This window comes from Rhinopithecus bieti, unplaced genomic scaffold, assembly GCF_001698545.2.
Source record: "Rhinopithecus bieti isolate Rb0 unplaced genomic scaffold, ASM169854v2 scaffold_71134, whole genome shotgun sequence".
Taxonomy (NCBI): Eukaryota; Metazoa; Chordata; class Mammalia; order Primates; family Cercopithecidae; genus Rhinopithecus; species Rhinopithecus bieti.
The window spans coordinates 95,634-113,541 of NW_016826348.1; the positions used below are offsets into that span (position 1 = coordinate 95,634).

Below are 17,908 nucleotides of genomic sequence, written 5' to 3' on the forward strand. Positions count from 1 at the left end.
ATGCAAAATGTACGGCCTAGTTTCCATAAGCATAAATAGTATAAGTGCCAGCAATAAGAATGTCTTCTAAGCAGCTAAATCTTGTAAGTTTAGTTGGAATTGAGACCTGCTATTTGGATAAGCGAATTAGAGTCTTAGTATCGTAAATGGGTGTGTTTATGTGGTGCAGGGTTGCCAACTGCCTGAGTCTATTCGTGAGTCAGGACTTTGCTGATGTCTTGGGCCAAGCCAGCCCTGGTCGGCAGCCTGGTGCAGCCATAAAATTCAGCCTTACAAACAGTCTCCCACCATTCCTGCACCATGGGACTTTAGTGTTGTGTGTAACAGCAGTATAGGCTGCTGTTATCCCATTGTCAATTGACTGCTATGCTAAACCAAAATTATAATAATATTGCTTGTAGAAGTTAGAATATAATTTATTCCCCCTCTCCTTGATAATTTAGCAAAAATCCAATATAATTTCTTCTTTTCTGCTTTTAGTTACATCCCAGGGAAGATGCTTGCATCCCCAATACAAACTATGGTGTTCTCTTAATAGAATTTTTTGAATTATATGGACGACACTTCAATTATTTAAAGACTGGCATCCGGATAAAGGATGGTGGTTCATATGTGGCCAAAGATGAAGTACAGAAAAATATGCTAGATGGCTACAGGCCATCAATGCTTTATATCGAAGATCCTTTACAACCAGGTATTGAAATTAGGTAAATTTGTGGGCATTCAAAGAGAGGGCACTGTCAGTCACCTTATTATACTTTAAATTCTCTTTAGATGAAAAATGAAGGAACAACTTCTAATTGTTATTCTTTTTTCATCAAAATATTTCATGAGCAAACATACTAAAATAGACAGACACAGACAATAGAAAAACACCTTGGAGACTTCCAGATAAGTAGGGAGTAGAATCTGTTTAACCCTAAAAGCACAGTAGAAAAGGCATTACTTTTTTGGATGGATTCATGTTTGGTGGCTGCTTCTCCTTTTTCTTGGGTCCTTATTGCCTTGATTAACCAGTTGTGAGCAATTAATGAGGCTTTAATGAGATGATTCTGAAGTCCTTAGAGACAGCAAGCACAGTAATATCTTTGAATTCATGAGCAGAAGGATGCAAGGAGACAGTGTATTTTCTTTTTGAATTTCTCCTTTCCTCTTTGATTTTGCATGTCTCTATGCTTTTTCCAGCTTCGTGTGGGCTTGAAAGTAAGCAGAAAGTAAATTCCTTCCATGCTTTTTTGAAGTTCTGTTTGCTTGCTTGTGTCCTGATTTTTCTGAGCAATATTTTTTCTTGATATAATTGTAAAATGTTTAGATTCTGCATTGTTGGACTTCAGTGGAAGTGCTTTTAGTCATTTGCTTTAATGTGTAAACTTTGAAAATGAGTAAGGAAAGGGAGTGAAAAGATACAGTAGTTGCCTAGGAACCATTTTCTGGCTTATTGAGCTGCCTTATAAACATTAATAGTTCTGTGTGTTTATTCACTGAGAAAACATTACATTGATTGGGAGCCTGCTGTGTTCAAAAGCATTGGGCCAAAGGACATGAAGACTTTTCAGCAAGATGATCCTTGCTTTTTAGGGGCTCATAATTTAGAGTGATAAATAGATATATAGCTAATATAAACCCAAAAAATATAGAAGTATTTCTAATGTAACTTGGGGTTTCACTCTTAGGAGTGAACAGGGCACTATTTCTTTTGTTTGCATAACTGTTTATGTATGGAATGGGACAGTTCTTGATGGGCCAGAATACATTTCGACAACTGATACACCATAATGAAGTACCAACTGCATGATGCACATATTCAGAGACTGGGGAGCTTTGGGGACAGCTCACAGCTCAGCTTCCAGGCACAACTCTGGTGGGATAGCTATGGCCCTTGCTCTCCTGGAAGAGGGTCGTCAACATTTAGTGCACATTAAGCACAGTCAAGCTTACTATGTTACCTATATTTCTTTTAAAGGTAATGATGTTGGAAGGAGTTCATATGGGGCCATGCAAGTGAAGCAGGCCTTTGATTATGCCTACGTTGTTTTGAGTCATGCTGTATCACCAATAGCAAAGTACTATCCCAACAATGAAACAGAAAGGTAAAAATTCATCTATAACCAGCCCATTGTGTCAAAATTGGTTGTGGCTTCTTATCTTCAAATTAATGTTATTCCCTCCCTCTCCCTTTCTTTTTAAACACGTGCAGCATACTAGGTAGAATAATTAGAGTAACAGATGAAGTCGCCACATACAGAGATTGGATATCAAAGCAGTGGGGCTTGAAGAATAGACCTGAGCCTTCATGCAATGGTAAGATATTTTCCTTGGTCGATTGACTGAGTATTAGAGGCTTTTCTGTGTTGTGTGCGTTTAATGGGAAGAAACGTTTTCCAATCTTTTGCCACTCTTTCAGGAAATGGTGTTACCTTGATAGTAGATACTCAGCAGTTAGATAAATGTAATAATAATCTATCTGAAGAAAATGAAGCCCTTGGAAAATGTAGAAGTAAAACCTCGGAATCTCTTAGTAAACACTCTTCAAACTCTTCATCAGGTCCAGTGTCGTCCTCTTCTGCCACACAGTCCAGCTCTAGTGATGTAGTAAGTATGAAAGCCTCAGCTCTTCTGAACTCAGACGCATGCACGTTCTCTTGCTGGGGTTAACACTATCTTGAAGGCTAAGGCTACTTCCTTTGCTTACATGTTACTGGGATATTTTAATAACTTTCATGCTTGTACTTTTTCTCAACATTTTGTTATGAAAAATTTCAAGCATACAGCAAAAGTGAACAAATATTAGTGAGCTTTCATGTACTCACCGATAGATTCTGCCATTAACCTTTTTACTTGCTTATCTCATACCTGTCTATCCATCACTCTATCCATTAATGCATCTTATTCTTTGATCCATTTCAAAGTAGATTACAGACATCAGTTCCCCTAGAGTACTGTAGCTTGTACGTCCTTGTAGCCAGACTGCAATATTTGTTTATTGTGTTTTCCTTTTTTTTTCTTTTGAGACGGGGTCTCCCTCTGTTGCCGAGGCTGGAGTGCAGTGGTATGATCTCAGCTCACTGCAACCTCCACCTCCCATGTTCAAACGATTCTCCTGTCTCAGCCTCCTGAGTAGCTGGGATTACAGGCGCCTGCTACCACACAGGACTAATTTTTTTGTATTTTTAGTAGAGACAGGGTTTAACCTTGTTAGCCAGGCTGGTCTCAAACTCCTGAACTCAAGTGATCTGCCTGCCTCACCCTCCCAAAGTGCTGGGATTACAGGCGTGAGCCACCGTGCCCAGCCTATTTTTTCCTTTTGATATGAAATTGACATATAAGGAAATTTTAATTGTACATTTACTAAATTTTTTTCTTAAATTTCCCCAATTTTTTTACTTTCATGGTGTAGGTTACTTGCTCATATGTTCACTAAATTTTATCAAATGCATACACATGTATAGCCCAAAATCCTAATAAGGTACAAATATTACCATCAACCCAAAGAACAACCTCATGATTCTTTCATCAATCCCTAACCCCACCCTCAGAGGGAACCACTGTTACGTATTTTTTTTTTTTTGAGATGGAGTCTCGCTCTGTCGCCAAGGCTAGAGTACAGTGGCGTGATCTTGGCTCACTGCAGCCTCTGCCTCCTGGGTTCAAGCGATTCTCCTACTTCAGCCTCCTGAGTAGCTGGGATTACAGGTGCACACCACCGTGCCCAGCTAATTTTTTTTATTTTTAGTAGAGACGGGGTTTCACCATGTTGGTCAGGCTGGTCTTGAACTCCTGATCTCGTAATCTACCCGCCTCAACCTCCTAAATTGCTGGGATTACAGGCATGAGCCACCCCACCTGGCCTTTAACATTTTTCTTGTTCTTTTTTTTTTTTTTTGAGACGGAGTCTTGCTGTGTCACCCAGGCTGGAATGTAAAGGCATGATCTTCACTCACCACAACCTCCGCCTCCTGGGTTCAAGCGATTCTCCTGCCTCAGCCTCCTGAGTATCTGGGATTACAGGCACGTGCCACCACACTGAGCTAATTTTTTCTATTTTTAGTAGAGATGGGATTTCACCATGTTGGCCAGGCTGGTCGCGAGCTCCTGACCTTGTGATTTGCCCACCTTGGCCTTCCAAAGTGCTGGGATTACAGGTGTGAGCCCAGCTGTTACAACTTTTTAACACTATAGTTAGTTTTGCCTGTTTCAGAATTTCATACATATGGAACCACATAGAATATACTCTTGTGTAAGGCTTCTTTCACTCAATTTTTTTCAGCTTCCTGGTTGAATTTTGTTTGTTTTGTTGTTTTTTTTTGTTTTGTTTTTTGAGACGGAGTCTTGCTCTGTCGCCCAGGCTGGAGTGCAGTGGCGTGATCTTGGCCCACTGCAAGCTCCGCCACCCGGGTTCACGCCATTCTCCTGTCTCAGCCTCCCGAGTAGCTGGGACTACAGGTGCCCGCCGCCGCACCCGGCTAATTTTTTTGTATTTTTAGTAGAGACGGGGTTTCACCATGATCTCGATCTCTTGACCTCATGATCCACCCGCCTAGGCCTCCCAAAGTGCTGGGATTAGAGGCGTGAGCCACTGTGCCCAGCCAATTTTTTTTTTAATTGAGATATAATTAACATAAAATTCAGCATTAAAAATGTACAGTTCAGTGGTTTTTAGAACATATTCACAATGTTGTGCAGCCATCTCCAGTAATTCTAGAACATTTCCATACCCCAAGAAGAAACCCTGCATTTAGTAGTAGTTTCTCCTAATTCTTCCTTCCCTCCCTTATCCTCTCGTAATTTCTAATCTACTTTCTCTTTCTACCCTGATATAATTTTTTTCTTCCCCCATCCTGATAGAATTTATGTGTCAATTATAACGTAAGTTACCTTTTAAAATCGAAGTTAATTTGTAGTTTACTGATTTGATATCTAAAGCAGGCTTACCTGTTTGATTTTAACTTTATTAACTGTAGGACATGAAAAGTAATCTAAATATTGTATGTTGTTGATGACCATGTGTCAATATGGAATCATAAATCCTCCTGTGCAAAATCTCCCTGTGTGCCTTTTTGGTTCCTAGAGCAATATGCTCTGGAGGACAGAATGCCAAGCTAGATGTCACAGACACAGGGAGATGGAGTCTTGGGGAGTGAGAGAATGTGACTCTGAGATGCTGGGTAAAGTGCCAGGGCCAGGGTGGAGACCTGCAGAGAGACGTAGCATTGTCATGGCCCAAGCAGCCCAGAAACAGGTGGGGCTCAGCCCACTGTCGCTGGGAAGTCTGCACCCACCCACACCAGTATGTTTGGTTGGAATGATCACTGATTTGTCATTACAGACTCTCAGAGATTGAACTCCTTAAACCCATCATCTTGTGTCTGGCTGAAGCCAGGGACTAGGACCTAGGTTCCTCACTCTTTACCATACTCTTTCATTTTCTATAAATAAAAAAACAAATAAATTCAGACCTCTGTGAGCTCCTTCAAGGTAAGATGTGGGCAGTGGATTTAACAATGAACAGAAGCTCTCTGATAAAATCAGTCACTTTAAATGTTTGGAGGAAAATTTAAACAAACAAATAATTTTGTAAATTCCTCAGTGTGCTTCTTTTAACTCCCAAATGTTTAAATTTCGTCTAGAGAGTACTTAAACCAAAATTGTTTTTCTTTCTGAATATTGAGTATCTAAATTACTAATATGTCACATTATAACTCATGTGACTTGTGTTAGGATTCTGATGCAACACCATGCAAAACCCCGAAACAGCTGCTTTGCCGTCCGTCCACTGGGAACCGAGTAGGGTCACAAGATGTATCCTTGGAGTCCTCTCAAGCAGTTGGCAAAATGCAAAGCACCCAAACCACTAACACATCCAACAGCACCAACAAATCTCAGGTGTGTGGAACGTGGATTTTTAATTGTTAGTATTTGATACAAAATATTTAGAGTTTCCTACATGTGAATAATATGCAGCATGGGTTTGAAGTAAACACTAGATTGAAGAACAAACTTACTTTATTCTAAGAGATTCCAACACAGGACAGTGCTTCTAGGAACAGGATGTCCTTGTGAGACACCATTGTAACATAAACCTCTTCAGAAATCTATTGACTGGTCCTTATAAGATGTTCCAGCCAAACTATCATATAAAAAATGTTTCAATTATACATGAAATAAGCTGGCATGAAGGTTTTGTGAGGCCTCATGGCAGTGTGCATATCTGGGAATAATGTATCCTTTTCTAATATTTTAATGTTCAATACCTTGTTGCCGGTGTTGAAATGATCAGCTGGCTGTCAGGCATGGTCAGTTGATTAACATTAACCTGGACTTAAAAGGCCACAGAGATACTCTAAGTTTTTTTGTTGCCTAGAGTTGTCATTAACTGAGTAATGACTCAGAGTGAGGGGAGGAAGCCATTGATATGGGGCTCTGGCCTGAGGCCGGGTCACTCCTAACTATAGCTAGGAACCTGGGAAGAGGCTTCTTGGCTGTCACCTTGTGTCTGATTTGACTCACTGAGTTCACTTTACCTCTGTGGCTTTTAGCCATGTATGCCAGACACAGACTCATCGCAAAATACCAGTTCAAGTGACAGGGTTGACAGAAGGGACGGGGGTCATGAGAAAGCCACAGGCCATGCATAGCAGGAAGGGAGCGGCCACCTGTGCTGACCCCAACCTACCCATGTGCCTGTCATGTCCAAGAGCCTCTTCCCGCTATGTCACTTATGATGTGGTATTTGGGTTCGTAGGTTTCTTAAGAAAACCTTTACATCCCACACACACTGTTAAGAAGGCAAGCGAGTGGTCTATGCTTTTCAATATTTCCATTAAAATAAAGTAAGGGTTTCAGAGCTAAAAAGAGTTAACCCCTGTAACAGCTTTTTCTGCCCACTAGATAAGTCGGTGATCAGTAAGGTAACTCTCTAGCCAGCATATTCCTAGTTTTGAAAGCTGTCCCGAATCCAGTTGCTTTTCTGCAATACTGATGTCTTTGTGGTTGTTTTCTGTTTCCGCAGCATGGATCAGCAAGGCTCTTTCGTTCTTCCAGTAAAGGCTTCCAAGGTACAACTCAAACAAGCCATGGTTCCTTGATGACAAACAAACAACATCAAGGCAAATCCAATAATCAGTATTACCATGGCAAAAAGAGGAAACACAAGAGGGACGCGCCCCTCTCAGACCTCTGTAGATAGTCGGCGCTGCGCGGTGGACTGTCTTCTCTGTGCAATGATCTCATGCTCAGGACAGTTGCGCAGGGACTCCTGGGAGACATTCAGGAGCCTCACACTGTTCAGACGTTGATTTAGCAACTGCGTTTTTTCCCAGCTCGCCACGGAATGGATCATGAAGACTGACAACTGCAAAAAAAAAAAAAAAAAAAAAAAAAAAAACAAGCATAAAAGGGGGAAAAAAAGGCTGCTTATTTGATAAGTCATATGCTACAACAGGGTCATTTTAAGATTTAAAGCTTGAATGTAAAATAAATATATTTCTCATTGGCTTTATGCAGAGTTATAGGGAATAGTATTCAGTGTTGGTAGGGTGATAGAAACAAAAAACAGTATCAGAGGATGGGGTGGGGAAGGAAAACAAAGGTATCTGATAGGAAGTCCAGATTCCAAAGGGGAAAGTGATCTGTGCATGTTTTTTTTTGTTTTTTTTTTTTAAATATTTTTGCATATATTTACCATTTTATTGTGTGTATGTATAGAAGACCATATAGGAAATTGATATTTGTAATAGTGGATTTGTTAATAATACTTTTTACATAACATTACTGTTTAAATTGTAAACAGATTTTTTCTCAGGATTAGTTTGAAAAATAATCTAAATTGTCATCTTAACATCCATATATAGGGAAGTGATTAGTTCTATTACTCAATTTGTTTTTCTCAGCATTGAAATGACTTAATAGAACCCTTGTGTCCTGCTGCAAAAATTTTTCCTCTCTAAAGAAAAGGTTTATGGTGGCAAATGATGTCTATTTTATTTTGTTAAAAAAAAAAATGTACTATGTACTTTTGTGTAAACACTGAAAAATCTCTGGTCATCTCTGAGAATTAACTTGCAACTGTTTTCTATAGTGCTGTCGTCTTGGGCAATGGGCAATTACATGACTTTGTGTTTGCTGCCTTTGCAGTCTTTTTTTTCCCCCCATTTCTTCCTAATAGAAAAAGACAAAAAACAAAAAAACAAAACAAAACAAAAAAACGGCCACCCATGTCTGGTCTCATTCCTGTTGCAGTGAAACTTCGAGTTCCACAGACTTTGCATGCTGGCTTCTCTAACCCTGTGTGCTGCGTGTGCCTGTTTCTCATCTCTTATTCTTTTTAAAATTCATGCTTAACTACTGTGGGAGAATAACTGTAAACAGCTTTAATTAAATCATACTTATAAAAACTATTTTCTTATATTCCACTTTATGCTTTTGGTATTGTTGATCTTTCCAAATTAAATGGTCTTTGATAATGGATCTATTTTGTATTGCCTTATTAAGACCAAATACTTCTTGTCATCCCATTCTTTATCCTCTTCTTTCATGAAATTGTTATCGTTAATTAAAACTTTTTTAAGCATTGGCTTGTTTCAATCATACTGTAAATTTTGGTTGTAGTCAGCTTTGAGTGCAATGAGATGTATAATTCTGTTATCATTACCTGTTGAGTTTGAAACTCAGTTGGGAATATTTAATATAATAGAATGTAAGTGACATTTCTGAAAATGCTTTCTTTCAGGGTGAAAGCTCTTATGTTTAGCATCAGTGTGTATGGCTCTGTTAAATACAGCCATTTCTGAGACAAGATTCTTTTATATATATATACATATAAAGTACTATTGGCTTTTAGGAGTTTCTTTTATATACATTTATGAAATACTGAAGACCAATCAGACCATTAATGGACACTTAGTGTAACTTTTTATAAAGAAAATAATGCTAAAGTAAGACCAAAACTGATGTCATCACTGAAATTAACAATTTTCAATATGTTCATATTTTAATTCACAATGGAAAAATGTGTTCCAAAACTGGAAACTCATAGTACTCGTGTAAACTGTGGAAGATTTTAAATGTGATGTTATTTTGACAATGTTTTAAATTTTTGAGTCACATTCTGATCAGAATTTTATTGAGATGTTGAGCTTTTGTTTTGAAACTAGTTTGTCATAACATTGTGCATAATCACAGTATTTATTTTCTAGGACAATTGTGAATGTGTAGACTTATGTTTACTGCTAAGGGAACAATTATTTATAAAATAATATTAAATCCAGTATTAGCTGCCTATTTCAGACACTTAATACTTGCAGAGATCTATGTTACATTTACCACACTGAAGTTTTTTTTGTTGTTTTTTGTTTGTTTTTAAAGAATCACCCTCATTGTTGAAAGTAAATGTACTCTTAGGGTGCGAATATTAGTGTTCCAATAAGCATGTGATTATATTAAGGTGGTGGTAGCGGGAAGATAATCTTGATTCCATTGGGAATCTTAGGTTTTCGTAAATTTATTGGGAAAATAGTTTTTCCTGTACTGCTGAAGTTTCTTTTTGGTAAACAGTATCTTTCTAAAAGAAAAGCATGAAGGAGAAATTGAGGTGTGTATACATTTCCTCAAATGACCAGCATTGTATTCGTGAATACTGTGTATCTTGCAGTGAACAGTGTGGAAGCTGTTCATTTTTCAATCTGAAGTAAAATACTTTCAATAACTTTTAGTTTGCCTGCTCATTTGTTTTATACATTTCATCTCTCTATTTGACTCCTATCTTCTTTTTTGAGTTTTAATACTTTCTATAAAGATTTTGTGAATATATCAGAAATGTGTCATTTATATATTATAGTCCATTCATATCCATGAATCATAACCTTCCTTTGCCAATACTTGTAGAATGGGATTTTACAAATTCTGCCTCACTCTGGTGACATTTCTCTGGCAGTCGTGTATGTGTACCTGGCCATTAGAAATATTAATATTTAAATATTGTTTTTTAGAGGTGCTGATGGGTTGGCGAGGTATCAGCACAAAATCTTATGGGTTATGTTTTGATGATAAAAGTATATCCGTTTTTTCCCTCCAGCTTTAAGGTGACTGTGAAGGTGCCTGGTTTTGAACGTCTTTGTTTGGTTTGGAGATGCTGCACTCAGTTTTCAAATCTAGCTTGGATCTGTAGGACCTATGTTTTTTACAAGTAATTGCCCTCCAGTCTTCAACAGTTGATTCTGTTATATTTTTGGCCTGTTTTGAGTGTACTTTACCTTTTCTTGCATTTTGAGCCTCATTAATATTTAACTTATTTGATTTGGCTCCAGTATTCCTAGATAAAATCTGCACAGGGCAAAACATGGGCAATAGGGTGAGCATTTTTAATTGTCTTTTTCCGCTGGAACCTTATATATCTCCATGTGTTTTCTGCTCATTCCCTCCCCCATGAAATGGTAAGTGTACTTGTGTTTGCCTGAACCTATGGACTAGTGTTTGGGGTTTCTGGAAACACTAGAGGGTCAGGAAAGAGTAATGACCGCGTGAAGTACAGGATTCTCTTGCTGTGACATGTTCGTTGCAAAGCCCTCTCCAGCGACTGGGAGGTGTAGTTTTTAAGGCTGATCTGTTAGAAATCACCATTATGAGGTATTAGTGGTAAATGTTGCTGATATTTTTATTGGTCATGACTACATCTCAGTTTTACTTTAATATTGATCTATAGTTTGATCAGTTCCTTGAATTCTAACATGTTGATTTCTCAGTGTTTCTGTCACTAACCAAGAATGTTTCTAGACAGTTGGTTGCTTCACAGTCAAAATTAAATGGCAAACTATCAAAAAGACATTCCCAATTTTGCTGTGATAAATATTGAAACATTAAAATTAATGAACAGAAGACTTTATTCTTACCCATCTATTCTTGTTCTCCTAGTTCATTAAACTTTTCAGTTACTGGAAAGGCACATTCTCTAAGTATTTGGTGAGCAAATATTCTAGAAATGCCTCTAACAAACCTAATTGAATATAAAGGTTACATTTAGTAGTTACTGTTGATAGTAATTTTCATCAGAGTCATAGTTCATCTAGTAAAAATAGTAGAGAATGACGTTGACATTCCAGCATTAAAGTGGGAACAAAGATTTGTATATGAAATTCCTTGAAAGAGTTCATCTTGCCTTGATTTATGACCCTCAAGACTCTAGCTACCTGCCATCTTGTCAGAACATTTGTGGGTAGAATAAGTGTTAAAGATCAAATTTTAATATGCTCCTTAATATTTAACATAGCTAAGAAACAAGCCATATTTTACTGTAGAAGTTATTTACATGATTTGAAAACTTGATCTACCTGGAAGCCTTTTTCTCAGTCATCTTGTTCTGAGCCATCTTGACTTCACACCATTAGCAACTTTTCTTTTTTTCTGGTCAAAGATAATGAGCTAAATACATGTAGACATTGAATGTTGACAAAATTATTAACCAGAAAAATTGCTTATAAAGTCTGCTGATCTATTTGATATCGAATTAAATATTTGAGGACAGTTTTAGTAAACTGCTAATGTTTATTTTATTGTCTCTCAGGTTTTGGTTTGTTAAAAAAAAATATGTTTGGCCTTTACATTTTCTATTTAAGTGTGTACTTTATTGAGTTTAACCTTGTCCGTAGCCTAGTAGCCTGAAAGAAAAGGAGGCGGAACCAGAGAGATGGATGTAGTGCATTCCCTTTGGTTATTATAAATTTGTGGTAGCTCCTGGATTTTCTGAGAGATATTTTAGCTATGTCAATAAGAACAGCTAATGATGTGGAAATCAGGTGTTCTCTTGTGTATTTCAGTGAACGTTTTTATTAGTATTTGCATATCATCTCTAGTTCTACGTTTTAACTTAACGTCCTTGTGGCTTCACCACTGAGGTACCTTTCACTACACCACCTTCTGTGTGGTCTGGTAACATGGAAGGTCTCTTCTAAGGATAGTCTGGACATATTTTGGGGGAATGTTATTTATCTTAAAGATGCCTAGAAACAACGCATATAGTACCAGTGAAGTAAACAAGTTGCTCAGGCTGGGCATGGTGGCTCACTCCTGTAATCCCAGCACTTTGGGAGGCTGCAGTGGGAGGATTGCTTGAGGCCAGGAGTTCAAGACCTTTGTCTCTTAAAAAAAAACAAACAAAAACCTGAATGGTGAGGTGGGGTGGAATTGGGTAGGGGAGGGAAAGGAGGACTTGGAAAAGCATTCCCCAAAGCCAGTGACTTGGTGAAGTTCAGTACTTGCCTCTTAGAAGTTAGCCCATGCCTTTCAAAGAGAGTGAAATCATGGGTTGTCAGCCACATTCTTGGAGTTAATATTTTTCTTCATCTTTCAATTTGGTTCTGTGCTATTCATAGCTCTTCCCTAAGACCATTTCATTATTACTTCTTATATTTAGGTGCAATTTATCATAATACGTTGTTTTGTCCCTAAACTTAATCTCCTAATTTTAAGATCCTCTCTGATTTTTGCATATTGAAACTTGCAGAAGTCACTTTAAAAAAATCTTTTGAAAGTCTTGCAATCCTAAAATAAATCACAAGCTTGTTTGTTAGAAGTGTCATGAGTCTCCAGTCTTTACTACTAAAAAGCAGCCCTGCCTTAATAAGCACATTGTTATGGGTGAAAAGTGACAGACAACAAGTGTAGTTTCTGGATATAAAGAGTGAAGGACTATTGGGTTAAATATTTTTAGTGGAATATACATAGATATGTATCTTTAGAAACTTTGGTGAGGCCAGTATTTGTTTTTAATAACCTTTTCATTTATTTCCTTCTTTGATTAGCATTGTCTTCTGTGTTAAGAAATGTGGACTCCTGTGAGGTGCTGGAGGTTTGAATCATCTTGAAAACTTTTCCAGTCTTGTCTAGTTACCACTGCAGAGACACTAAGGAATTTACCAGAAAAAGATATTTGATACAAATGATTTAAGAAATCTCAACATTTCCTGAGGCCATATCACTGGGCAACCAGTGATGAAAACTATGAATGAATTGCACACCTGGAAGATTTTTTAAGCTAATGACAGTTTCTTCAAAGATGTCAATTATTTGCCTTGGAAATTTTATAAATTGCATTTCTATGCACATCTGCCCCTAGTGCTTACCACTTGGTTTATTATTCATAATCTGCAATTCAATAAAGGCTTTGTGCTTTCATTTATCTTCAAAACCTCTGGTATGAGCCCTTATGTAAAACCTGAATGACTACTTTTTCTAAAATTTAAAGACAGCTCTGTTTAGGCAGGTTTTCTTGTGCACATACGACATTTCTGTGGCTAGTTCTGTAAGGTGGTTCTCATCCTTTTTAATGCTAGTACTGGGAGATGCTTGAAGATGTTGTTTTCATCCTACTCTGTCCTAGACAATGATAACCGTTTGCCCCCCCCCCACCAACAGCCACGGAAGATTATGGAAACTGATCTCATAGAATTTGGTTATTCACAAATGCCAGCCCAGTTTCACCCTCCACCTTAATGCAGGGGGTTATGCTTGCTATACTAAGCAAATGAAATGCATTACCATAGGTTGGGCAGAGTAACAAGTAACAGATAATTACAACAGAATAATGAAAACGGTTCTCCAGAGAAGCGATGAGAGGCAGGGTTAGTAACCAAAGTGCAGCCTAAGGCATGTCTCAGAATTTTCCCTCAGCAGGGTAGGACTTGGTTTGGACTGGTCTGTCTGCCTGGGAGCTAGCCAAGCGGTGACCAAAAAAATATCTCGGATAGTTTCCCATAAGATAATCCCAAACTGGCTTAGAGTGAAGGTGCTCAGCAGCATGTAGACAACTGGCGGGTGAAACCAGACTGCCCACTCCAGTGCAATGTCTTTTTTTCCCCCCACCTTTTTTTTTTTCTTGAGACAGGGTCTCACTCTGTCACCTAGGCTGGAGTGCAGTGGTGCCATTCCAGCTTACTGTAGCCTCGTCCTCCTGGGCTCAAATGATCTGCCCACCTTGGCCTCCCAAAGTGCTGAGACTACAGGTGTGAGCCACCACACCTGGCCGATTTCTGCTGCTTAAACCTCTGCTGGAAGTGCTCTCTTTAAAAAGGCAAAAAAAGCAAAATCCTCCTAAATATTATCCCAAAAGTTTATCAAATATAATAGTAGAGAATGAATATCCATGACAATTTTGTCCATCTACCTAGACACTGAATTATTTCACAAGTAACATATGAATATATTTTCTATTGTGAAGAAATGTAAACATTTAAGTAAAAGGATCTAGCTGCACTTCAATCCCTAATCCCACTCATCTCCCCAAACCCATCCATCTTAATATTATGGGACATAGCCTAGATTTTTTTTCTGTGCATTTATACACATGAACAAGTATAATTTCAGGGGGTCTTTTATCCTTTAACACAAATGGGATCGTATTGTAGTTTTCTGCAATTCCCCTACCATATAAAGATGTGTTTCCAGGTCAGTACACATAGAGATATATTTCATTCCTTTTTATTATGCTGACTTTTGCTTGCAAGTTGCTTTGGCAAATTAATGTGTCAGACACATCAAGGCTAACAAATTAATAGAAATGTCCAGTATTTTCCAGCTTCCCTTTTGTTTTTAGAGAGAGGGTCTTGCTCTGTTGCCCAGGCTTACTACATCAGCTTACCTTAAATAGAGATTTTCTAAAGTACTACTATTTGATGACAATTTTCTTCTGAACCCATTTTACTAAGGAAAAAATCTTTCCTACAGTATTACATTTAAATTTTTTTTTTTTTTTTTTTTTTTTTGGCCAGGCACGGTGGCTTATGCCTGTAATCCCGCACTTTGGGAGGCCAAGGTGGGAGGATCACTTGAGGCCAGGAGTTCAAGACCAGCCTAGGCAACATGGTGAAAACCCATCTCTACTAAAAAATACAAAAATTAGCTGGACGTGGTGGCATGCACCCATAGTCCCAGCTACTCTGGAGGCTGAGGCAGGATATTCGCTTGAACCCAGGAGTCAGAGGTTGCACTGAGCTGAGATTACACCACTGCATTCCAGCCTGGGCAACAGAGACTCTTTGAGACAGAGATTCTGTCCCCCCCACCCCCCCCACAAAAAAAAAGAAAAAGAAAATTGAAGAGATGGGGTGGGGGTGAGGTCTCACCATGTTGCCCAGGAACTCCTGGCCTCAAGTGATCTGCTCATCTTGGCCTCCCAAATTGCTGGGATTACAGGCGTGAGTCACCACACCTGGCCGGTTTTACATTCTTTTAAGTTGAATTTTCATGACTTGCTTTGAAAACTGTTTCATCTGATATTTTGCTGGGTTTAAATGTTATAGATATAACATGGTCATCTGAAACAGCGCTTTGCTATTTTTTCTATACTTTATTTCCACTTTTTAGAATATGTCACCCTTGGCAAAACTGATGAAACACTTACATTGGTCATTCTTCACCACCTACCGCTTAAAACTCTTTTAATTTCAAGGCCCTCCAATAACTGCAGCAGCAACAATTAAAACTCCCACTGAAAATAAGTGATCTGTCTTAGCCAGGCGCGGTGGCGTATGCACGTAGTCCCAGCTACTCAGAAGACAGGCTGGAGGACCGCTTAAGCCCAGAAGTTTGAGGCTGCAGTGAGCTATGTTGGTGCCACTGCACTCCAGCCTGGGTGACAGAGTGAAATCCTGTCTCTAAAAGAAAAAAAAATAAGTTATCAAAAAAAAGTAGAGTGGAATTAATTTTATGATGAGTAGAGGGAGGGAACTCAGGTGAGAAAAAGAATCCAGTTTTGGGGGACAGAAAAGGAAGAGTACTGCCTCAGATTTTGTTGGGAAAATCTGCAGGAAAATATGTTGGAAAAGAGAGGAGGATAAAATGTAGCTGTGAAACTGATCTCCCTAAGCCAGAGCAGTGCAATGATAGGTTTTTAAGGAGATATTTTCCTTGAAATCACTTTCTTAGGCTCTCATTATGTGACTGTAGAATTTCTGCTGTAATTGGCCGGGTGTGGTGGCTCACGCCTGTAATCCCAGTACTTTGAGAGACTGAGGCGGGTGGATCACTTGAGATCAAGAGTTTGAGACCAGCTTGGCCAACATGGTGAAACCATGTCTCTACTAAAAATACAAAAATTAGCTGGATGTGGTGGCACACGCCTGTAATCCCAGCTATTTGGGAGACTGAGGCAGGAGAATCGCTTGAACCCGGGAGGCTGAGGTGGCAGTGAGCCGAGATTGCACCACTGCACTCCAGCCTGAGCGACAAAGACTCTGTCTCAAAAAAATAAAAACATAAAAAAGCTGCTGTAATTTCTATTCTTTGGAAAAGTATTTCTTCGGGGGTGGGGGACTCCCTGTGTTGCCCAGGCTGGCCTCGAACTGCTGGGCTTAAGCGTTCCTCCTGCCTCGGCCTCCTAAAGTATCTGGGACGACAGGCATGTGCCACTACACTCAGCTCAGTAAGTCCATTATGAGATGTTCTATGTTTACCAGTTTAGCTTAGGAATGCAATCTTTGACTTTGAAGTTGGAAAAATTTCACCTTTCAACCTTTCAAGTAAAATGCTTTATATTTCTTGCTTGGCTAAAGAAACCACATTAAACCCAAACTAAAAATCTAATAATTAATTTGAGAAGTAGTATAAATTTGTGTGTGTGTGTTGCAGAGGACCTTTTTCCTTGTATTGTAAATTGACAATATATAATTATGTATGTGTGTGCAAGTGCATGTGTGTATTAAAGCAAGTAACTACTATTTGAAAACACGAGAGTAAAATTTTGTTGAAGAGGAACCATCCGATGCACAGCTGAGACTAGAGGTAAAAATGCCTTAATGTTTAAGGAAAGGAAAGGAGAGAGTTATTAGAAGTATCAAGTGGCCTATTTAAATGGTGTATCGATTTTCAAAAGAGTTATTGCTCAATTTAGATTGTAAACCACTTTGGTACTTAAATCAGTCAGGTGGCTTCGGGAATGTGGCTTTACACAGCACCCCTCAAAATAGTCACAAGGTGGGTTATGCCACACATCTTCGTTTTTAAGAATCCAATTTTTTTAAAAAAAAAAAGTGCTTTCACGTGTCAGGCATCACTGCCTAAGATATCTCTGTGGGGAGATGTGAGGTTAGCAGGCAGCACAGGGAAGCCTGTTGAGACAGGTGCTTAAGCAACACGGCAGAGCACAGGAAGCGCTGCAGAGGCGCTGGGGAGGTGGGCTGGGCCCTGCCAAGACAGGTGAAAGCAGGTGGATAGGACTAGGGCACCAGTTTCATCATAGTTTAAAGACAAATAGTGTTTTATTTTATTTTAATTTTTAAATAGATGAGTCTGGCTGTGTTGTCCAGGCTGCAGTTCAGTGACTATTCACAGAGGCTATCATAGCCCACTACAGTCTGGAGATCCTGGGCTCAAGCCATCCTCCCGCCTCAGTCTCCCAAGCAGTTGGGACTATGAGCACTTTGTCCTCTGTCCCTCCCTCTACTTTCCCCATCTTCTAAGGCAGCTATTTCCAACTTTTGGTGGTTTTCTGAGGTGCTGTGTTTACCTCCATGTCTCTAAACAATAGACCTCTATTGCTACTTCTTGATTCTTGATTCTTAGTTCTTGAAATTGTGTTGACTTCCCACCACCCCTGAACTACTTCTGTGCCCTAGCCTCCCAATAGAGTTAAAATGAATTTTGGTTAGCCCAATATTCAGTGTTCACATTATAGTGATTGTGTAAGGGCTGTTCTTATCAACTGAGCTGTATAATATTTCTTTATTTTTATTTATCTTTTTAAATTATTTTTTTTGAGGCAGGGTCTTGCTGTGTTGCCCAGGCTAGAGTACAGTGGCGCAATCAGGGCTCACTGCAACCTTGACCTCCTGGGCCCAAGTGATCCTCCCTGCCTCATTGTCTGAATTTTTTTTTTTTTTTTTTTTTTTTTTTTTTTTTTTTGGGGGGAAAAAAATTTTTT

At 38.8% G+C, this 17,908-nt stretch overlaps 1 protein-coding gene across 3 annotated transcripts in view; it reads left to right on the forward strand.

Annotated features, from left to right (window-relative positions):
• The window catches only part of TENT4B (terminal nucleotidyltransferase 4B), a 90,375-nt gene extending 77,195 nt beyond the window's left edge, over positions 1-13,180 (forward strand). The window contains exons 7-13 of one of the 3 annotated variants that reach the window (XM_017863419.1): positions 481-694; positions 1,964-2,090; positions 2,198-2,301; positions 2,405-2,592; positions 5,719-5,883; positions 7,010-7,055; positions 12,795-13,180. In XM_017863419.1, the coding sequence (XP_017718908.1) occupies positions 481-694; positions 1,964-2,090; positions 2,198-2,301; positions 2,405-2,592; positions 5,719-5,883; positions 7,010-7,055; positions 12,795-12,847 (897 nt within the window). In that variant the 3' untranslated portion in view covers positions 12,848-13,180. Of the gene's footprint in view, positions 1-480; positions 695-1,963; positions 2,091-2,197; positions 2,302-2,404; positions 2,593-5,718; positions 5,884-7,009; positions 9,701-12,794 lie in introns of those variants that run through there. The other 2 variants (XM_017863421.1, XM_017863420.1) reach the window with 2 other exon arrangements.
• The last annotated feature ends 4,728 nt before the right edge of the window (positions 13,181-17,908 follow it).